Here is a 22,895-nt window from a genome sequence, read left to right on the forward strand (position 1 = left end):
CCTGGGGCTGACCTGGCCCGTGACCACAGGGAGCCCCGGTGATGGGGGGCCCAACAGGGCTCCTCATCTGGAAGTCAACCACGCACAGCCCCCAGAAAGTTCCCAGGAACTGCTTTGTTAGCCCCCTAGCCACAGGCATACCGACCCTCTGAGCGCTGATGACCCCACCCACCGGGCTTACTCTCACTCCCCTTCAAGAAACAGAAGAGGAAGAAGGGGTGGGAGGGGGTGCTGAGGGCCAGCCCTGCATGAGCCCAGCTGGGGGACAAGCCAGCCAGCAGCACAAGACACACCCTTGTAAAGCCCCAGGCTGCTGCCACCCTCGGTGTCCCCGATACGCCCTCCTATGAGGCGCCCGGGGAGCAGCCAATGTTCTCTATTAGCAGCCGTACTATTAACACAGGTAATGGATTCAGCAGGAAACAGCTCAGCCGCAGGGGCTCCGAGCTGCCTGCCAAGGTCAGGACGTGTGTTCACACACAAGCTGCAAACACAAACACCATCGCATGCCCTAACCACTCCACGCGCGGATCTGCCCCTGGGCACTGAGAACAGAGCAGAGGGGCCTTCCACCATCGTGAGGCAGCGCTGGGTGGACAGAACCAGACAGAACAGCCCGCTGCACGCATGGCCCACAGTGGAGCCCCCTGCGCCTCAGCCACAGACCCGTGAGCCCCGTTGCTGTACTGAGAGCCACTAACACAACGGTGAGCATTTGGACGGCTAAGCGCACATAAACACAGCAGAGACACCAGGCCCGCAGGACACCTGCTGCTCCGTGGTCACCCACAGGTCACTCAGCATCCGTGCACCTCGAGAGCCTGCCAGCCTGGTGCATGGACTGATGCGGGCTGCAGTCACTTGGAAGAGCGGCACATCTGGCCTGCCTTCTCTCTGCAGTCAGAGGGCTGGGGGGCGCCAGCAGCTGTGAACCTGAACTCTCAGAAGCAGCCTGTTTCTTCTGGCACCTTCTGCAACTCCACCTCCACCCCTACAGACAACGGCACTTGCCAAAGTTCAGGGAAAATGGACTTAGAAGGAAATTTCTTTCTGCTACTGCAAAACATTGTTTTTAAATCAGCCCAACTCCAGCGATTGTGGCCATTTGGGTAGTGAACTATCAGATGCAAAACCTCTCTACCTCTCTCTGTAGCTCTTTAAAAAAAAAAAAAAAAGATTTACTTATTTATTTGAAAGTCAGAGTTACACACAGAGAGAAGGAGAGGCAGAGAGAGAGAGAGAGAGAGAGGTCTTCCATCTGCTGGTTCACTCCCCAATTGGTCCCAATGGCCAGAGCTGCGCTGATCCGAAGCCAGGAGCCAGGAGCCAGGAGCTTCTTCCAGGTCTCCCACATGGATGCAGGGGCCCATGGACTTGGGCCATCTTCTACTGCTTTTCCAGGCCATAGCAGAGAGCAGGATAGGAAGTGGAGCAGCCAGGACTCAAACCGGCGCCCATATGGGATGCCGGCACTGCAGGCAATGGCTTTACCTGCTATGCCACAGCACCGGCCCCTGTAACTCTTTCAAATAAATAAAATAAAAAAATTTTTTAAATCTGTGCATACACAGAGGGTCTTCAAAAGGTGCATGAGGATTGGGTAGCACTATGCATGGGTTTAAAAAAAAATTTTTTTTTTGCACCAAAATACAAACGTCTTTTCATTCTGCTTCCCATACACCTTCTAAAGCCCCCTCGATCTCTTGGTGCCATCCCTAGGTTTACTGCGCCGGTCCACAGATCCCCCTGTCCGGCCGCTGCTTCACGTGTTGTTTGTTTGGGGTCTAAAAAGGACAAAAGCACCATGCTCCGGCCATTTCTTCGGCCTTCACCCTCCCGTGAGGACCCACGCACACATAATGTAAACAGAATAAAAACTCGTGGGCTTTTCTCTGGCTCACCAGCCTGGTGCTCCCCGGGCTCCCAGACCCAGCCACAGAGCCCACACCTCAACTCCCTCCCTCCACTGTGAGCTGCAGCTCAAGCTGTGCCTGGGGTCCTGGGGAGGGGGTCTTTGAGCAGGTCTGGGCCCTTGAGGGGTTAAGAGGTCAAGTCTGCGGCACACAGAGTTCATGAGGGCTCTGTGGTGGGTAACACAGAGGTGAGCGCAGGAGGAAGGAAGTGTGCGGGCAGCAGGCTGCAGGGTGACTGCCTCCACCTGCAGTGCCGGCATCCCAATGGGCGCTGGTTCAAGTCCCAGCTGCTCCACTTCCCATCCAGCTCTCTGGCTTGGGAAAGCAGTAGATGGCCCAAGTCCTTGGGCCCCTGCACCTGCGTGGGAGACCCAGAAGAAGCTCCTGGCTCCTGGCTTCAGATCAGCATAGCTCTGACCTTTGCAGCCATTTGGGGAGCGAACCAGCAGATAGAAAACTCTTTCTCTCTCTCTCTCTCTGACTGTGCCTCTCTGTAACTCTGCCTTTCAAATAAATCTTTTAAAAAAATAAAATAAAAGTAACCCTCATTCTGGAATATTTTTGTATTTCCTGAGAAGCTGCAGAGACAGCACAGGGCAGAGGCAGTGTTTCCCTTGCAGGGTCTGAGCCGCCTCAGCTCCCCCGCCCTGTGCAGACAGGGACATGCCCCTGGCCACGACCACACAGCCGCCCTGTGCTGCCTGCAGGCCACACTGAACCTGCAGCTCCACACCATGCATGCTCTCCAGAGGCTGTGCAAGCCCGGGCAGTGTGGGCATGGGGTGGGGGTGGCGGCGTTGGAGGAGAGGCATTAAAAAGACGGCCGCCACGGACACCCGATCTTTCTTCACAGGGAGGTGCGACTGTCCCCGAAAACAACATCTGACAGCGAGGGGACAGCATGGGCTGGACACGGGGACCCTTTCTCTCCTCGCCGGGTACACTCTGGGCTTAGCGTCCTCCCACAGCCGCACCTCCTGTGGCCCTCTGGGGACAGGCGCATTCGCGGTTCTCTGACACCAGAGGAGGGGACAAGGCAGCCTGCTGGGAGGCTGCAGCTTGTGTAGCTTTCTGTTCACTGAGCAAGCCGGGTTAGCTCTTTTTTTTTTTTTTTTTTTTTTGGACAGGCAGAGTGGACAGTGAGAGAGAGACAGAGAGAAAGGTCTTCCTTTTTGCCGTTGGTTCACCCTCCAATGGCCACCGCGGTAGGCGCGCTGCGGCCGGCGCACCGGCGCTGTTCCGATGGCAGGAGCCAGGTGCTTCTCCTGGTCTCCCATGGGGTGCAGGGCCCAAGCACTCGGGCCATCCTCCACTGCACTCCCTGGCCACAGCAGAGAGCTGGCCTGGAAGAGGGGCAACCGGGACAGGATCGGTGCCCCGACCGGGACTAGAACCCGGTGTGCCGGCGCCGCAAGGCAGAGGATTAGCCTGTTGAGCCACGGTGCCGGCCCAGGTTAGCTCTTTCAAAGATTGATTTACTCGATTGAAAGGCAGAGTTACACAGAGAGAGAGAGAGAGATCACCACAATAGCCAGGGCTGGGCCAGGCTGAAGCCAGGAGCCAAGAGCTTCTTCCTGGTCTCCCATGCAGGCAGGGTGCAGGGGTCCAAGCACTTGCGCCATCTTCCGCTGCTTTCCCAGGCACACTAGCAAGGGAGCTGGATTGGAAGTGGAACAGCTGGGACTCAAACAGGCTCTCCTATACAGGATGCGAGTGTCACAAGTGGCAGCTTTGCCACAACACTGGCCCCACAAGCCAGGTGTGCAGGAGGAGCCCCACTGCAGCTTTGCAGGAGCACGGCGGTGAGGGAACCCAGGATCCCTGGGGGCACTCTGGGGTCAAAGGTCATGGCTCCGCACTTGGGGCCTTGGTCCTTCACAAATACATTGCCCTCCCCACGATGCCGTCACTGCCCCCCCGACACACAACACGTCACCCACGGCAGCTCCAGGTCTAGATGGGGACCCTGCCTGTGCCTGTCCTTGCAGGCGGATAAGTGGCAGTGCACACAGTGCGGGCCACGCACCCAAAACCATACATCAGAACACAGCCAGCGCTCAGGGGGTGCTACCGAACCTTGGTTAGCGAGATCAGCGCCTTCTTCCATTATTTGGAAGGCCGCTGAGGAAGCTGCCCCCCACCCGCCATCCCCCCCATGCAGGAGAAGGCGGGGCTCGCTGCCTGCCACCCACACCTCCCTGCAGGGCACAACCCGAACACGGCCATCACCTCCTTGAGGGTTTCAAACATGACTCCTGCCGAGAGCCGGAGGTGATTCTAGCTCAGAGCCATGCAAAGCTGGGCAGGTTCCCACAGGTCCCACACTCAGCCAAGCGGAACAAGACCTGTAGTACTGGGACCACATGTGGGGGACTGCTCCCCTGTGGCAGAAGCCCCCCTCCCCGGGGCCATGGAGACCCCTGCAAGCCAGCAGGAATTCAATGACTCTTGCTCCCCACCATGGGAAATTAACAAGGGGTCAAGGCCACCTTGCCTTCTTTTTCTTTGTTTGTTTTTTTTAATTAGCCTGCTGTGCCTCTGGTCTAAAATTAGGCCACTGGATCTCGCACCTGACTCCTGCTGCTCTGGGGGTAGGCAAGGATGTGTCAAATCCGCACAGGGAACAGCTTCTTCGGAACAAGCTGCACTGTCCCTGTGCCCCAACTCTGGCCTCTGGACCCCGGCCCAGCCCTGCCCAGGAGCCTGGGCTGGGGGCTGTGTGCCCCAGCTGAGAATGGGGAGGCACTGGAGGCCGCTCATCCATGGAGCTGGAGCCCCAGCCCCTCGCCCACCGCCCAGAAGCCCGATCGGACCTTCCTCATGGAAACCAGTGCTCATGCAGGTTCCCACCTGGGTGAGAAGGTGCTGGGGATTAAAGGGCTTTGATGTCCCCACACAGGGTGTTCTCACCCCCCTCTCAGCCCCTGCCGGTGAGGTGAGGAGTTAATGTCCCACCCCCTGTCTGTGCACACAGGCAGATTCAGACACAGGATGGGGGTGCTGGAGGCTGCGTCCGCTCTAGCACAGGGAGGGACGGTTGCTCCATCCCTATCACGGGGCAGCCGGGAGTCATCCTGGTTCAGAACTGAGCGTCCAGGGCTTGGCTGTGGAAATGGGGTGTGGGGAGGGGAAGGGGCAGGGGGTGGCACTTGCGCACCTCAGGCTCCCCTTCCTCTTGCCCATAACTACCTGTTTCCTGGGACAGCCTTGAGGACCCGCTAAGGGACACCTGTACCAATGACATCCGGGTCTTCTGGTGGTGACCCTGGCTCCTGTCTCTGAGCGACCCCACACGTAAAATCATGCCAGGTCTCTTGCTCGGGAGCACCCCAATCCTGCCCTCTCATCCACCTGACCATGAGCACCCTGCTGACCCACGCACACACCTGCTCCTTGGCTGCCCTAAGGTGTGACTGCCTCTTCCAGGACCTTCTGCAACTCACAAAAGGAGGCCAGAGCTCCTACTTGGAAGACAAGAAAAACCTAGAAACTTCTGTGGCTATCTCTCCTTGGTTCCCTTCATTTCTCCTGCCTGTCTCAGAAGAGGCTAGGGGGATGGGTGCACTCTCTCCGGCCCAGCACACAGCCTGCCTGGTTGGGGGTGGGGGGAGTGACTGCTCTAGGAGGGGGTAAAGCAGGGAGAGGCAGAGAGAGACCTAGGGTCCTGCAGCCAACAAGTGGTGGCTCTGAACACCACACCTGTGCATGGGAAGCCCTTGCCTTCTAGTACCTGGGAGCCTGAGACCACAGCTGCGGGTGTGAGGCCAGCCTCTGCCCTTGACCCTTGTAGGGGGAGGGGGCGGCATGTTGGCAGCATCCCCAGAGGTTTCCATATCCAAACCCACCTCCTCACCCCACCCCCAGCCTGCTTTGGGAGAACTGTCCTGACTTCAGAGGCAAACAGGGCACATTCTAGAATGTTTTGGCGGCCGGCACCATGGCTTAACAGGCTAATCCTCCACCTTGTGGCACCGGCACGCCGGGTTCTAGTCCCGGTCAGGGTGCCGGATTCTGTCCTGGTTGCCCCTTTTCCAGGCCAGCTCTCTGCTATGGCCCAGGAAGGCAGTGGAGGATGGCCCAAGTCCTTGGGCCCTGCACACGCATGGGAGACCAGGAGAAGCACCTGGCTCCTGGCTTCGGATCAGCGCGGTGAACCAATGGTTCTTAACCATGGTTAAGAGGCCATGTGGTGGGGCCGACACTGTGGTGTAGGCAGTAAAGCCGCTGCCTGCAGTGCCGGCATCCAATATGGGCACTGGTCCAAGTCCCAGCTGCTCCACTTCCGATCCAGCTCTCTGCTATGGCCTGGGAAAGCAGTAGAAGATGGCCCAAGTTCTTGGGCCCCTGCACCCACGTGGGAGTCCTGGAAGCTCCTGGCTTCGGATCAGCACAGCTTTGGCCATCGTGGCCATTTGGGGAGTGAACCAGAGGATGGAAATCCTCTCTCTCTCTCTCTCTCTCTCTCTCTCTGCCTTTGCCTTTCAAATAAATCTCTTTAAAAAAAAAAAAAGAGAGAGAGAGAGAGGCCATGTGAGAGACCTGCATAATCGCATATCAGAGCCCCTGGGTTCAAGTCCTGGCTCTCCTCCTGACTCCAGCTTCCTGCTCATGGGCTCCCTGGGAGGCAGCAGCTGATGCCTCAAGTCCTTGGGCCCCTGCTACACACACGTGGGAGACCTCGATGAAGCTCCTGGCTCCTGGCAAAGGCCTGGCCCAGCCCCAGCTGTTGTACATTTGGGGAGTGAATTAGTGGATGGAAGATCTTTATCTCTCTGCCTTTCAATAGAATCAAAAACAATAAACTTTTTTAAAAAAGATCTCCATTTCTTCTGAAAAACACACACACACACAATACATATTTTAAAGAAATGGCATAGTACCTGCATATATCCTGCACACACTTCACGTAACACCTAACATAACGTAAGGGCTTTATCAATAGTGGCCAGGATGTATTGTTGAGGTCAGCACACGTACAATTGTTTTCAGATATTTTCGGCCACAGCTGGTTGACTCCGTGGGGGCAGAACCCGGTGGCTGCGTCACGTGGAGGACACCCACACAGAGTGTGGGAGGCACTCACCCTCTGCACAAGCCCTGTCACCCCTACCTGCCCCTGAAGTGAAAGGCGACATCAAGGGAGAAGGCAGGGTCCAGGAAGCTGGGGCAGGGGGAGGAGGGAGGTAGCTGGGGTGTTGGGGGGGGGGGTGGCACAGCAGCCACTCCACCTTTCCCTGCTCCAGAGCACGGCCCCCGCTCTGGCCCAGCATGGGTTCAGGTGCTCCAAACTGGAAGGCCCACAAAGGACGAAGCCACCCGGGCTCCCAATGGTCCCTGACTGTGTAACCAGTAGGTGGGGAGCACCTCGCCATAGCCATCCCCTACGCGGGCAGGTGCTGTGCATACCTGGCCTCGACCTTAGCAGCTCCTCTCCTCTCCTCTCCCCTCCCCTCCCCTCCTCTCCCCTCCTCAGCCCCTCATCGGCCCCCAGGTCCACACAACCAACGCAGCCGCCACATGCCCCACCCCCCACACCCAGTCCTGTGAGACTGCTGGCGAGAGCCAGCCAGGGCCTCTGCGCCCTCATGGGGTTAGGAGAGCAGAGAAGACGGTTAACCGCCCTCATCACCAACAGAGGCCCCTGGAGGGCAGTTTCTCTGATGATGAATCAGATGCCGGAAGAGGCTCCCGTGGGAAAGCAAAGTTCTCATCTGTGGCAAAGGCTGGGCGGGGAAGACCTGGGGTCCTGGCTGGTCCCCAGGGCTCTGTGGAGACAGGATCTGCCTCGGACGCCTCCAGTCTCCTTATCAGGTCTGGGTGGGTGGCAGGGCGGCCACCTCACATCCCTCCCCCCCCCTCCCCCTGCAATGCCTGGCTCCTCCCAGAGTCTTTGCACTCACTGCCCCTGACCCTAACTCCGACTCTGAGCAGCCCTGGCCCTTCCAGCCCAGCTGATCCTCCCCAGCCCACCCCACCCCACCCTGCAGTCACATGGGGCACATCCAGGCTCCTCCCTCAGCCTCTGCATGGAGCCGACTTCTCTCGTCTCATGCTGCTCTACACACAGGGTGTGCGGTGCATGCAAACACTCACCCAGGGAGAGACGCTGCTTCCCACATGAAGTCCTGCAGCAGGGCGGCAGGGGTCGGCTCAGCTGCCTGCTCGGGACACACAGTGGCCCCTAGGAGCCTCCACATGCCCCACAGCTCCTGCAGCAGCGCTCCGTGGGGCAAAAGCCCAGGAAGTGTTTGCTGGGTGACAGAAGAACCATAGCAGACCTCAGCAGGCCTCTAATGGGACGCTGCAGGCTAGGGTGGAGGCAGACCACACTCTGGGTGCAGGTCCTCCCTTGGGGGCCAGGGAAGGCAGGCCTCAGAGAAGGCTCCCAACAGTTCTGGGCCCAAAGGGGACCAGGCAACGCTTGGTAGGCTGGGCCAGGGGACCCAGAGCCCCGTGCATGCGGCACCTGCCATTGACTTCCTGCTGTAAGACAATCAGAGGAGCGGGAGCCAAGCAAAGGGCACGGAACTGGACGCAGCCCAGCTGGGCACTGGGCTTGTGCCAACATCCTGCTCCCCTGGGCCTGCGGTCTTCATGGGCCACAGCTGCGCCCCTCCGAGAGACCGCCCCCAGCCCACAGGACAGCCCACCCTGAGTGCCCGGCACTCAGCAAGGCCTGCTGGGAAGGCGTCCGGCCACATACCTGGTGCTACCTCCAGGATGCATTGCAAACCTGTCAGTCCGTCTGCACCCCTCCCATGCCCCCACCCTCAGTGGGCTCGCCTGCTCACTACCTCCCTAAGGCGCATGCTGCTCTCCCGTTTTACAGACAGGGAAACAGAGCCCCGGTGGGCTTCCATGGGCTGCTCAGGCTCTGCAGCCAGCACGTGCGCGTGCAAGACTGACACCCGAAGCCCTCCCCCCCACTGCCCCTCCCTGCTGGGGAAGCTGGGCTGGGACTTCCCGGGCAAGGCCCTGCCTTTTTCACCTTGGGAACGCTGTGCAAGAACCTTGTCCCGGCCTTGGTCCCCTGGGGCCCCTCTAGCCAGAGCAGGCCCTGTGTCTGCTGTGAGTGGTGGAGAAGCCAGGTCTGGGGGTGGCAGCCGGACAACAGTGTGGGGTTCTAGCCCCTGTCCCACTACTGCTGCTGGCCAGGGGCTGTTGCATCCACTCTGCCCCTCACTCCTGGCCACCAGGTGCTGGCTCCGCCCTTGCCCAGGGCCTCTTGGGAATCCCAGCCAAGACCCCCCCCAACCCCTGACTGCAGCCCCACTCCCTCACTTCGACCCAGAACCGCCCCCCCCCCAGCCTCCTCCTGTGCCTCCCTGGCCTCCTCCACACCCCCAGGACAGCTCTTCCTCCCAGCCCCACTGGCCTTCATCACCTCCAAGGACTCGAAGGCTCATTGCAGAGGCCCAGCCCGGGCGCTGCTCCCAATGGAGGTGACTTACACCCCCAAGTGCTCCCAGCATGCTGCCTGCCCGGTCAGGTCACCGGGGGCCAGGCCTGGGCTTCAGGCTGCCTGGGCTCCAGCCCTGGTTCTACCTGCCCTGAACAAGTCACTTAGCCTCTCTCAGCCTCAGTGTCCTGGACCGGGTGTTCTTGCACAGCGTTCCCAGCACCTCCTCGACCCATCCCCTGGCCACAGGCAAATGTCTGGGGAGGCAGACGGGGAGTCCTTCGGGTTTGCCCAATGGAGCAGCCAGGTGCCACCCTCAGGGAGGCCAAGGGCAGGAAGGTGCCACAGAGCAAGCCAGACACGGGCTGGCCAGTGCTGAGGCTGGGCCAAGCATAGCCTCTGTGGGAGGCGGGAGAGGGTGCTGGTGGCTATCCCCACCCCCTCCCCCTGACCCTCACAACTCCCCAGTCATGGGCCAGGCCCTGGGCCCTGCCCTTAGCACACATGGCCTAATTCCATGACCAAACAAAAGGCAAAGTGGAGGTGACGTGGCCCAAGGAGGGCAGTTACTTAGCCAAAGCCACGGAGCCAATGAGCAGCCCAGCTGGACTGAGCCCGGCCCATGTCTGGACACCTGTCAGCACCTTTTTCACCTTGGGGAAAGTCCCGCGTGGCAAGGGAGCAGTGCTGTGAGGGTGGAGGACTCTGTAGGGGTAGCAGGTGCAGGACCAGCCCGCCCCACCAGCCCCATGCGGCTCCACGCCAGCCCAGCAGCAGGTGCATGGCAGTGTCCAACCCCGCCTCAGCCACTCCTCTCCAGCTCTGCCCGCCCCACCCTACCTACACAACTGCCTCCTAACCAACCATGCCCTGTGTCCTGGATGCCCCGAGCCACAGGCCCCACATCAGGGACTCGGTGGCCACAATCTTTCCTGCACCCAGCCCTATGGTCAAATTCTATTTTCCACCATGGCCCAGGGCGGGGGCTCATATGATTGGTAGAACCCACAGGCATCCTGATTTCCAAGGCACACACTGGGGCAGGACCCCAAGGACAAAGCCACAGCCAGCTTGGGCTCTGCCTGGCCCTGCCCCGGGCAGTCTACTCATTACCATTACCCTGGTTAAGTCTGATTCACATGGGGAAACTGAGGCACGGGACTGCGGTTCAGGGTCTTGCTTCAGACACAGAGGGAGCAGCTGATTCCAGGCTGGATGCTATAGCCCTGGCTGCCCAGCTGGGTTCCAACGACAAAGGCCACAGGCCGGTTCCACAATAGAAGGCCCGTGGTGGCTGTAGAAGGGTGGACCGGGCAGTGGGACTGGAGGCGAGACAAGGGGAAGCTGCTGAGCTACTCCCCCATCTGCCGGGCCCTGCCACTGGGCCCATTTCACAGGTGAGACAACTGAGGTTCTGAGCAGCCAGCCATCTTGCCTGAGGGTCCCTGTGCTCAGGGGCCCAGGGAGACGGGGGGTGGGGGCAGGGAGGGTGCATCACTGCCTCAGGGCCCTTGATGAGGGCGGCGAGGGGTGGAGGCAGAGGCCTGGCTGCCGCGGGGCTGCCTCACGTGGCCACTCCACGTGCAGCCCTGCCCAGCCCTGCCCACAGGAAGTCTCACGTGCGGCCAAAATATTGACACAGGCAGGGCACAGGGCAGCCCGGATGTCAAGGCGCGGAGAGAGAGGCCAGCAAGGGACACGTGCGGGCTCCAGCTCCGGCGCGGAGGGTGCCGCGGGGTGGGATCTGAGACAGATGTGTGGCCTCTTAAGCCCGCAGGGGCCCAGTGCTGTGTGTGGCTAGGGGCTGGGTTCCCATCTTGCCGCAGGTGTGTGGAGAGCTGGGGGCAGCAGCAGAGTGGGAGTCCCTCCCCCCCATCCTGCCTAGACCCCCACCCTCACCCTGGTCCTCAGAGCTGACCCCTCGAAATCCTATCAGCACCCAGCAGATTCAGCGTGCTGGTAGGAGTGGTGACAATGACATCAGAGCCGCTGATTCTGGGCGCCCAGCGTGGGTGGCTGGGGCCCCTGCACTGTAGCCGCAACCCCTGCCCCCTGCCCAGGCCAGTGTGTCCCGTCTGACAGGGCCCCACCCCCTCACCTGCCAACATTGCCTTACCTGTGGCTGCACCTAAGATCCCCACCTGTTTGACAAGAGGCAGAATGTGATTTGTACGTGACAGCTTCCAGTGGTCACCCTGTCCCCACTGGAGCATCCACAATGGCCCCATGGGCTCCAAGGCCTGGCTCTAAGAGTGGGCTCCGGGTGAGGCTGGGGGCCCTTGAGGTGGGGCATGGGGCAGATGGAGCTCTGTATTCCACATAGAGAGAGAGCACACACACAAGCCCATCCCGCAGGGGGTCCCCCAGGGGAACACATGGCAGGCGGGTCCCTGCTGCAGGCCGAGGGTGAGCCTGCTGTACAGCTCACATCCTCCCCTCCAGGTAGCATTCCCGCTGAGCTTCCTTGGGCCCCCTGGAGCTCAGACCCCACCCTGGCACCCTGGCACCCTGGCAAGGGGCTGCCCAGGAAGTGGGCAGGAAGCAGTACACACACACAGCTGGGTACAGCGCCTCCTAGATTAGGGGGAGGGGGGACTTCCAGGCACTGTGCTGTTACTGGGGCCGGTTCTAGGGGGCCACACCCTGGCCTTGGCAACTGCACCTGCAGTCTGTCCTCAGGATTGGGGAAGTGCCGTCACTCACACTCCAGACTCCGGCTTCCTGCTAACACAGACCTTGGGAAGCAGCAGTGACGGCTCAGAGTTGGGTCCCTGCATTGCATTCCCACTCCCAGTTTCAGCCAACAAGCCAGGCATCTGGGAAAGTGGACCCAGCAGGTGGGGGGCCCCCTCCGTGCCTCCTGCCCTCAACTGCCTCTCACAAACAGAAGCATTTAAAAAAAAAAAACTTCATGGCCAATCCCACTGATAGTATGGACTTAACCCCTTCTGCCCGGACCAAGAACTTTCTTTCTCACACCATTACGCATTTGGTTTCCATGACAACCGCACCATACAGGTGGACGGAAGGGGCAGGGTGTGAGGAACTCAGGCTGGCCAGGGGCCGCCCTTCATCCGAGCCCCCAGTGGTGACCCTGGGGAAGGTGTGATGTTCTGTTTGGAGAGTGGGAACCAAACGCCTTTTCCGAGATGCGAGGCCACGCAGCACGCAAGGTCAGAGGCCCTCACAGCCACCCCACAAACCCTCCCCAGGAGCAGCCCCAGTCCCTGCCCTGATGGCACTGGCTCCAGGTAGAGGGTATTCCCCCACACTGAGCCTTCCAGACAAGCTGCTTGGACTCCTTTGCTGGTCCCTGAACCTGACTGCCCCCCACTACCCACATGCGTGTCAAGGAATCCTCCACACGGCTCACAGACAGGCCCAGGCCACAGACACCTCCAGGAGGACCCACGAAGCTTAGGGCCACCAGAGGAGGTAACAGCCCCATGGCAGCAGCCGAGCTCCCTCTGGGTGCCAGCTCCCTCTGCCCAGGGGCTTCCTGCTGGTGGGGAGGGGAGAAGTATGGGATGCAGGGTAGGGGGTGACAAGCTGCCCCTGCGCCCTATGGAGTGTCCATCCCTGAATCCTACAGTTTCCAAGCCTCTTTCCCTCCTTGGGTTGACAGCGGACCCAAGATGCTTAGAACTGGAACTCAGTTCCTTCGCTTGCCCCCAGCTCGCCCAGGGAGGCAGCGCAGGACACAGCTCCATGAGACAAGGCCCAGCACACAGGAATCTGAACTGCCTGCCTCAAGCTGCCCCCTGCTATCCGTGCCCGTGTGCGGCTAACAGCTGTGTGTCACGCTCGGCTGGAGAGGCGCAGGGAGGGTCATGTGGCTGCCCCAGGGGCTCCGGGCACACTGCGGACCATCTTCAAGGGTCTTAGCAGACCGGCTGAGCCTGTGGCTGCCTCCTCAAGCCATCTGTACACCACAGGGCCCTGCACCTGCTTCCGGGGGACTGGGCCAGTGCTTCGGGCACGGGCACCTGACAGAGAGCAGCGGTGGCAGGTGCACCGACCACCAGCCTCTCTGAAGTCTGCTTTCCATCAGCGACTGGATTTCCCATCCCCCTCCACCTGACACTGCCCAGTGCACCCCCACAGCCAACCCCGGCCCCCTGTGCTCGAGGTCAGCAGGAGCCCAAGCACACCTTGGGGGGGGGGGCTGTCAGTGTCCCCACTTTGGAGTAGTAAACTCCTGAGATTGACTCAAGGCCCAGCTGCTAGCAACACAAACAAGGGCCCAATTCCCTGGAATGTGAGGCTGGGCCCCAGTGTGGTCATGTGGGCACCGCCCACCTCCCAGCTCAGCCCTCCCTGAGTGGTGATAGGCAAGCCCAGCAGGAAGTGGGGACAAAGGTGGTGGGGTCAGGGCCGACCGCGGAGCAGCCAGTGAACCTTGGCAGCAGCACCCCAGTGGCACTGGGAACCCAAGGCCACCTGGCACGGCATGGCTCCGTCGCATGGCCCAGAACATATGCACCCAGCAGTCCGTGGGTCTGACTCCTTGTGCCTAGGAAGCAAAGGCGCCTGGCTGCAGAACTCGCTGGGGCACGAGTCAAAGCTCTTGGCCCAAAGCCGGCAGAAGCGGCGGAAGACAGAGACACTGGGAACTCCCCCGCCAACCCCGCAGCGTTGGCGCCCACCACGGCCTCTCCTCTGAGCCAAAGCCCTTTGTACCCGGTCCCGCCTCCGTCGCCCGAGCCTCATTGCCACATCTGGGCAAAGCAGGGGGAAGTCTGCTCTTCCTGGAGAGCCCACACAACACGTCCCAGACCAGGCAGCTGGGTTAGCAACGAAATGAGGCAACAAAAAGCAAAGCTCAGCTTGGAAATTTCGTAAGCTATCTCAACCAGCCCCTAAATACAAGACTCAAGAATGAGGAGGAGCAGACGCTGCAGCCAGGCTGGCCCCAGGGGTTGTACCTCATTAACGCACACACAGCGGCAGGGGCTGACCCTGCCAGGGTCCACCACTCCCGGGGCCTCTGCATGGCCCCTCCTCTAGGAAGGCTAGGCCCAGACCTGCCCTCAGCTCCCAGAGCTCCTGGTGCAGGGAGGAGATGAGACCACACTTACCATCTGCAGTGCACGGGGCTCTGGCCCAGGAGAAGTTGGCTGGAGGAGACGTTTGGGAGGGAGGCGGCGGGGCATGGAGCAGGATGGACCACTCAAGCCACACCATCCACCCTGAAGGCAGCCGGGCTCAGGAGGAAGAAGCAGGAGGGCCAGACATGCTGGGAATACTGAAGAAAAAGGCCAAGGAGGCCCGGTGTTCTGGCACCGTGGGTTAAGCTGCGCATGCAACACTCTCATCGCGTATCAGAGCAGGGATTCGAATCCCGGCTGCTCCACTCCCGATCCAGCTCCCTGATAATGGGTCTGGGGAGTTGGTGGAAGGTGGTTCAAGTGCTTAGGCTACTGCAACCAAGTGGGAGACCTGGATGGAGTTCCTGTCTCCTGGCTTCAGCCTGACTCTGTTGTAGCCATTTGGGGAGTGAGCCAGTGGATAGAAGATCTCTCTCTCTCTTTTTCTGTAACTCTGCCTTTCAAATAGATAAAAATAAATAAAATAAATAAATCTTAAAAGACAAAGAAAAAGGGGTCGGCATTGTGGCGTAGGTAAAGCCGCTGCCTGCAATGCTAGCATCCTATATGGGCACCGGTTTGAGTCCCGGCTGTTCCTCTTCCGATCCCACTCTCTGCTATGGCCTGGGAAAGCAGTAGAAGATGGCCCAAGTCCTTGGGTTCCTGCACCCATGTGAGAGACTTGTAAGAAGCTCCAGGCTCCTGGCTTTGGATTGGCACAGCTCCAGCTGTTGCAGCCATTTGGGGAGTGAACCAGTAGGTGGAAGACCTTTCTCTCTCTCTGCCTCTGCCTCCCTCTCCTTAACTCTTCCTTTCAAATAAATAATCTTTAAAAAAAAGAAAAAAAAGACAAAGCCAAGGAATAAAAGTCAGCCCTGCTCCCAGCTCCTGGTGCCCAGAGTGAGAGCAATCCCGAAGCAGTATCCACACCAGAGCACGAACAGGACGCGCTGTCCGCTGCCTCGTAACACCACAAAGGCCAGGATTGAACATAAAGCTTCAAGGAGAGGCGTGCTGGGAATGCCACCCTCCCACGCCCACCCAGGGCCAGCTTCCTTAAGAACTCTCAGCCTGTGTCTTTAGCACATCGGGGACCTGGGGGTCCTGCCGGCTCCGACCCCTTCCCTTTGTTCTGGGCTGTGTCGTTCTGAGCCCAGCTGCAAAGGCTGCGAGCTGACCCAGTTCCTGATGCCACGTTGCTTGGATACCGCTGTTCTGAAGTGAGCCGTGGAACTCTCCATGCAGGGGCACACGGGGCACATAGGGCACATGGGGCCAGGGCAGGCTAGGTTGTTTCCGGCGGAAGACAGAGCCCATGGCTGTGAGTAGCTGGGAGGGCCACAGTGCCTCGGGTTGCACCAGCCCCGAGGCACAGAGCGGGCTGGCTAGCACCCTGCGTGCTCAGAGCCAGCTGCTTCTGCTCAGATCAAAACCCTTCTGGGGCCCCAGGCTACATCAGCGAGCCCAGCTCTGCATTCCGGCAAACCCACTCTGTGCCCTGGCAGAGAGAGTGCCTTCTGGCCCCGAAACACTGGATCAGAGCCCACTGGGTACAGAGCCATGCCCTGGGAGCCAGGTCTCTAGAGCCAGATGGGAGCAAGGGTCTCATACAGGTGCTGGTTCACACCGCACCGTCTCCCACCCCTCTGATTGGAACACACACACTCTCGTTACCCACACCCACACACACATGCTCACATCCACATACGTGCACACCTGCACACATGCTCACACCCACATACATGCACACACCCACATGCATGCACACATACTCATACACACGCATGCACACATGCTCACACCCACATACATGCACACATGCTCACACTCGCACACATGCTCACACTCGCACACATGCTCACACTCACATACATGCACGCACTCATGTACACACACACACATCCATGCACACACAGATGGAGACAGGAACCACAATGGATGGGACCAGGACTGCCACTGCAGTTGGTTCAGCGCCAGCTTCCTGGGCACCCAGAAATGAGACAAAGGATTGCTGGCTGGAGCGGGAACCTGAGGGGGTGGCAGTGAGTGTAGGGGAGGGAGCACAGGCTTGGTGACTGAGGAGCAGGTGGCAGTGTGGTGGCTACACCCTAGCCGCTCTGGCTCCTGCCTCCCTGCACCCACAGTGCCACCTACTGTCCAGTCATCTGGAAACTTCCTCCAAAGTGGCTGCTCCAGCCCCTGAGGCCACAGGTAAAGGTATCAGGGGGTCGAACACGCCCACTGTGGGAACCCCAGTTCCAGCCAAGGCAGGGAGGAGCTTCCTCCACCTCCTGGAGAGGCAAAGCCACCTCTTCCTTAACCAAATACCCTGAGGCAGGTCCATCCTGGCTGGCAGGAAGGCCACCCACCCTAATGCAGACATTGTGCCCATGGCCCCCTGCCAGGTGGCACCAGCAGGGCCACGGGTGGAGCCCTGGCCTGGTGTGGAAGTGAGGGCCAGGTGTCTGTAGCGGCTGACCCGGTCCACCACCTTCTCTCGCTGGGCATGCTGACAGATCTGCCCAGAAAGGGGGGTGAGATAGATGCACTGTGCATGCAGGGGGGCCTCAAGGTGGGGTGCTCACAAACAAGGAAGGAGGGCAGTGGGGAGGGGACCAGGAGGCATGGAAGGGAACACACGAGGCACTTGGCCCCTGAAGCTGGAGGAATCCCGCCCCACTCCCACCTTCCAGGCAGGGCCCTGCAGAGAGCCATCCCACCCCGGCCGCTGCCCTGTCTAGAAATGTACCCTGGCTGGCTTCATCCGTCTCCACCGCTGATTTGTCAATCACCGCACGTGCCCAGGGACTGGGCAGCAGGGGGCGCCTGTCCCACCTTCAACGGGGAGCTTGGGTGGCGGGTCTCTGTGTCTCACTCCCCTGCAGTTCTTTTTCTCCCACAAAGCCGGGGGTGGGGGTGGGGAGACGCTCTGCCTGAGGGGGCTTCGAGAAGCAAATGGAGAGACAACGTGGTGGCTGGGAGGACTCTGGACCTGCGCTGGGCACTCAGACCACCAAGGGCGACTGCGCCCCTGGAGGCCGTGGGTAATGTCAGGGCCAGGCCGCTACTGCCACCTAGTGGGCACAGGCCAGGGCTGCGGCTGAGCTTCCCGCAGTGCCTGGGCTGGCCCCGAATGCTAGTGACCAGGTGACCCTGGGAGGGGCCAGGACCCAGATGACCAGGAGGCAGACAAGAGGATGCCTGCGGAGGGGCCTCCTGGGTCAGCCGAGGAGCTGATCCCCCCTAGACGGCAGAGTGGCCGCTGGGTGCTGGAGACAGCCACACACTTGGGGACTGCTGCGGGTGACCTGCAGGGAGATTGGCCAGGCGGCAGCACTGATGTGGCCTGAAGCCGGATGGACAGGGACCCTGGGGCAGGGGTTGGAAGGAGTCAAGAGCAGACTCTAGACTTCTGCCCTGGACCCTGGAGAGGGGCCTCCTGCACAGAGGTGGGAGGGGACAGCACCCCAGGGAGGTCTTGGCCAGTGTGTTGACCCCAGGTGGGGCTGCAGGGCCCAGACCGAAGTATCCACAGTTTGAGGATTCCAGGCACAGATGGGAGACCCAGGCGTGGAGGCCACGCCCCCTGTAGCCCCCTCTGGGCGGAGCATCAAGGTTAGACTCAGCCCCAGCCACGCCCCCAGAACCCCAGACACACTCAACACCTCCATCTCCTCTTGGAGCCCATGGCCACCGCCAACCTGCGCAAGCAGAACTGAACTCTCACTCCGCAGCCCTCTCAGCCCTCGGCTGCCCCATCTCAATGGCCATAGCCTCCCCCTGGCCACTCGGGCCCCAGGCAGATGTTCCCGAAGTCCCACCAGAGTCTTCCTGGACATTTGCAGCAATCCCCCCCCCCACACACATACACACACACCACGCCCTGGCCCTGCTCCGCAGTAAGCCTCCATCTGGGCCTCAGTGGCTGACCGGGCTCCCAGCTCAGCCTCCAAACACCGCCTTCCCACAACCTGCAGGGCCCACGCCACTGTCCCCGCCACCTGACTCCAGGACAAGGAGAGGCTCAAACCAGGACCCCTGCACTCGTGATTGGCACACTGTCCCCCAGGCCCCAGCCCGGGCCCTCCCTCCTGTACCTTCCTCCTGCAGGCCACCACAGCATGCAGGCCAGGGCCCGGTGCCCAGTGCCTGGGGACATTGCTTGACACACTGTTGGCCCTAATTAACCTCTCTGATTTGGATGTGGTGTGAGCAGGTCCCCCCAGGGTTCACATGCTGCAGGCTTGGTCCCCAGGGTGGTGATGTTGAGGTGGCAGGAGGAGGTGATGAGGACTCCACCCTGGGAATGTACTGACCCGGCCCTGCAGAGCTGAGTTAGTACGGGACTAAGTACCCCTAAGCCCTAAGAGTAAGTTGTTAGAGAGGCTGCCCCATGTGCCTGGTCTCTTCCGTATTCGCCTGCACACCGAGCAGCAGCTGGGGGTGGGGGTGGGGGGGCTTACCAGGACCCCGGCTCTGTGGTGCTCAGCCAGATACGCCAGCCCCACCTCCCGGGTTGTCACTTGCTTAACTGTCATCCCTGTCCTTTGCCAGTTTGCACAGGGCGACCCCTCCTACTGCTGGCAGCCGGGTCTCTTGCCCCACCTCCCACCCCCACCAAGGGCCCTGCCCCGGCTGGCTCCCCCTTTCCCTGTTGCCGTGACACCAGCCCTTCCCGGTCTGGCAGCCGCCTTCCAGGCGCTGGCCCTCCCACCCGCAAGCTGGTCCAGGGGATAATTTTTTCAAGATGGGACAAATCAGAAACTTACGGCCAGAGAACAGAGCCCTCTGACCAGCACTCTGACGTCAGCCGCTGCGGTGGAGCCCCGGGGCCATGACGCAGCTTCAGAAGAAATACACAAAACCACAGGCGCGGGACAAGAGCCAAGAGGGCTCCGGCCTGAATGAAAGCATCCCCCCCGCACTTGCGTGTGCCCGCCCAGCCGGGAATGACAGAGTCCGGGGCCACACAGCTGGCCGGCAGCCAGCCACAGACAGGGCTCCGGGCCGCTGTGGGCAGAGGCCTGCAGCTGGGATGGAGTCCACCCCAACACACCCCGCCTGCAGACACAGCTCCCACGGTGGGCCGGGGCGGGAGGTCAAGGCCAGCTCAGGCAGAACCAGCCAGCTTCTGGGGAGTTGGGGGGGAGGGCTTCTGGGGAGTGGGAGCCCCGTCTCCTCCTGTGCTGGGTACACTGTGTTGCGGACAGCCTCTCTGGGATGAGCTGGGCCCCCACCCCACCCCGCACACACCACCACCCTTCCCAGATGAGCGAAAAGACCAAAGTTGTAACAGCAGATGGCAAACACGCCCAGTTCTGCCCGGGACCAAGGGCTCCCCTTAAATGAAAACAGCAGGGAACAGCGTGCGGCTGACGCGAATCTTGGCCTTCTGCAGATTAGCCTGAAGGGTGCGCACAGGGCGTCCGCAGCTCCGCATCGGCAAGCCGGCCCCGGCGCCTGGAGAGCACCACAGAGGTGGGGGGGGCGGGAAGCAGAAAGGCCAGCACCTCACTCCACAGTCTCGGGGTGGGGGTGGGGGACATGGGGACGGGCTGCCACGGAGCCAACCACCTGGCCCCAACGCCGCCCATCGCAGCCCCCTGGCACCCACACACCAGCCAGGCGCTGCTCGGTCTCTGTGCTCAGTCCAGGCCACCAGCGTATACATCCTGCAGGAAAAGCCTCACACAGGGGCACATTTGGGAGGTGTGGTGTGATGTGCACCTGGGGAACCCGGGTGTCGTGTGCCTGGCAGAGGAGGGAACAGGGTCTCCTTCACCACCCAGGTAACCGATGGCACAGTCCAGAAAGCTACCACTGGGGTGGCAGGCACTTGGGACAGATAGATGCACGGCCACTCACTTGTGGCACCAGGAAGACCCCCTTACTGGCACCCCCTCCAAGGTGAGGGGCTTCCATGGGATGGCAGAACAGGGGCCCACCTGTGCTGGGGAGCAGGCAGAGGACAGGGGTCGAGTACCCCAATGCTGGCCGGCAGAGAGGGCTGAGCCGTCCATCTGTCCGTCCGTGCGTTCAATCCCGCCCCCCCCCCCCCCCGTAGCTGCGCACTTACCACATTCCAGAAGAGTGGGTTGAAAGCGATGGTGAAGACGGCGGCCACGAAGCTGGGATGGGAGGGGTCCACGTAGCCCAGCAGTAGGCTCATAACGCGCAGGTCTGCCTGCGGAGACACAGCCGGGATCAGCGGGAACCAGCACCCCCCACTGCTGCCTCCACCACCCCAGCCCCCGGAGACAAAGTTACCCTCTGGGAACAAGCCAGGAGGCTGGGAACACGCAGGTCCAGCAAAGGTTACAACAGTGCGGTTCATGAGCTAAGATGAAAGACTGAAATTTAATCAGCTGTGTCCTACCCATCGGGAGGGTGGCCAGGCAGGCTGCCGCTGCCGGAGCCTACACAAGCGCTGGACGGGGAACTGTTGACTCTGAACATAGAAGCCCAGCAGCCTCCAAGGGAAGTGACCAAGCCTGGGGTGTAAGGGGGGGAACCTCGACCCTCCAGGGTGAGGGCTCCCAGGGAACCAGAGAGAGCCCAGGAAGCTGGAATGTGTTGCAAGCAACGATCGGGCCAAGTGTCCCCCATGGCCCAGCCTTCCCGTCCTGGGCACAGGAAGCAGATGACAGCCGCTCCCGTCACTTGGGCAGTTAGAAGCAAACTTGAGGGCGCTGGAGGTGCCAAGTGGGGCGCCTGCATCCAATACGAGAGGGCCTGGGTTTCAAGTCCTGGCTCCGCTCCTGATTCCAGCTGCCTGCAAATGCGCACCCTGGAAGGCAGCAGGTGCTGGCCAAGTTCCTGGGCCCCTGCCACCCACGTGGGAGATCTGGATGGAGGTCCAGACTCCTGGCTTCCGGCCTGGCCCACCCCCAGCTCTTGTGAGCATTTTGGGGAGTGAACCAGTGGGAAAGAAGATTTGTGTGTGTGTGTGTGTTTCCAATAAATCAATAAGAATTTTTTTAAAATAAAGGGAGGAAGGGAGGGAGGAAGCAAAGAAACACCCCCAGGGCCCCATCAAAGAAGCCAGCAGCCACTGCGGGGGAAGCCAAACCGCACAAGCAATCGGAGCAGCTCTACCGGTGGCAGCGCGGCTGTTCTCAGACGCGCATCACCAGATGAAAAGAGCGAGCTGCAGAACCCGGAGCACAGATGTCCGTTCTTAGGAAACCGCACGAACAAGCAGCACGCGACAGCCTCCAGCGCGTGCGCACAACCGGACTGGGATGCGCTGTACTGACCCCAGTGGCCGGCAGCTGCCCAGGGCAGCCCTTCTGAACCCCCCCGGCCCTCTGACCTCCGGGCCCGGCACGGCCTGTGCCTGCCTTCCAAGTGTCGCCTGCGGGGAGGGAGGGACACGACACGGTCCACAGTCCACGGTCCACGGTCCACACAGGCTCCTTCCTGCTGAATGGGCGGCACCTCTGACACTGGGGGGTTGGGGGTAAGCATTCGCTGGGCGCTAAACTTCTTCTCTAAACTCTTCTTTATTTCCCATTGTGTTATTTTTTAAAGACAGATGCATTCATTTCTTTATTTGGAAGGCAGAGCAATGGAGGAGGGGGAGACAGAGAGGTCTTTCATCACTGGTTCACTCCCCAAATGGCTGGGCCAGGCTGAAGCCAGGAGTCCGGAACGTCATCTGGGTCTCCCACGTGGACGGCAGGGGCCAAGTACCTGCATCACAGGTGCATTAGCAGGGAGCTGGATCAGAAGCAGAGCAGCTGGGACTCTAACCAGTGTTGTAAGCGGCAGCTTAACCAGCTGCGGCAGGACAGCTGCCCAGCCAGTCCTTGTGTTACAATTTAGAAGGGATTTCAGGGAGGGTCCAGGACACAAGCAATTCAAAATTAAAAAGAATACCAAAGTGGCAATCTAAGTGTTACAACCATCCGTTTCCTGCCACGCCCACTTCCCACAATGCTTTGCTTTGTTTCCTCTGGGACACTGAATTCTTTCAGAGAGCTTCTGTCCCTACTTCTTGGGGCAGGGGTGGGGTGGATGAGATGCTCAGCCTTGTGGGGGTGAGGAGGCCTGGTCTGTGGGCAGCGGCAGGGGGAGGGGCCAGAGAGGGGTCACCTGCAATCTTGCTTCACCCAGATAATTTCTCCCAGCAAAGCTCAGCCTCCCGTCCAGACTGTGGTGCTAAGTGTGGCGGAACATTCTGGAAAGCCCCCTGAGCATGTAGGATATTAGCATAACACGTGGGTGGCTGTTCTCACATGGCTGTGGGGCTGAGGGCAGAGCTAAAGGGAGTGTCGGATGCTCCAACCCAGAGGATGAGCGGAACCAAAGAGGCACACGAGGATGAAGTCACCCTTGACGAAGGGAATGAGGCGCGCACGCTCAGGGAACGGCAGGAAGCCACTGCCTTGGGCCGGCTACAGCTCTGGACCGCAATCCCGCATGGCCTGCCTTCCAGCGGCCTGGGTACCCAGGTGCGGCCCCTGCTGGCCCCCAGCTGTGCTCAGAGCTCTCTGT

General features: G+C 60.5%; 1 protein-coding gene across 5 annotated transcripts in view; it reads right to left on the reverse strand.

Annotated features, from left to right (window-relative positions):
- Window positions 1-22,895, reverse strand: part of PEMT (phosphatidylethanolamine N-methyltransferase) — a 60,594-nt gene that overhangs the window by 27,299 nt on the left and 10,400 nt on the right. For 4 of the 5 annotated variants that reach the window (XM_062216652.1, XM_062216654.1, XM_062216650.1 and 1 more), the window contains exon 2: window positions 20,476-20,583. In XM_062216652.1, the coding sequence (XP_062072636.1) occupies window positions 20,476-20,568 (93 nt within the window). In that variant the 5' untranslated portion in view covers window positions 20,569-20,583. The remainder of the gene's footprint in view (window positions 1-20,475; window positions 20,584-22,895) is intronic. The other variant, XM_062216653.1, reaches the window with a different exon arrangement.

Source organism: Lepus europaeus, chromosome 18 (assembly GCF_033115175.1).
Source record: "Lepus europaeus isolate LE1 chromosome 18, mLepTim1.pri, whole genome shotgun sequence".
NCBI classification, from domain to species: Eukaryota; Metazoa; Chordata; class Mammalia; order Lagomorpha; family Leporidae; genus Lepus; species Lepus europaeus.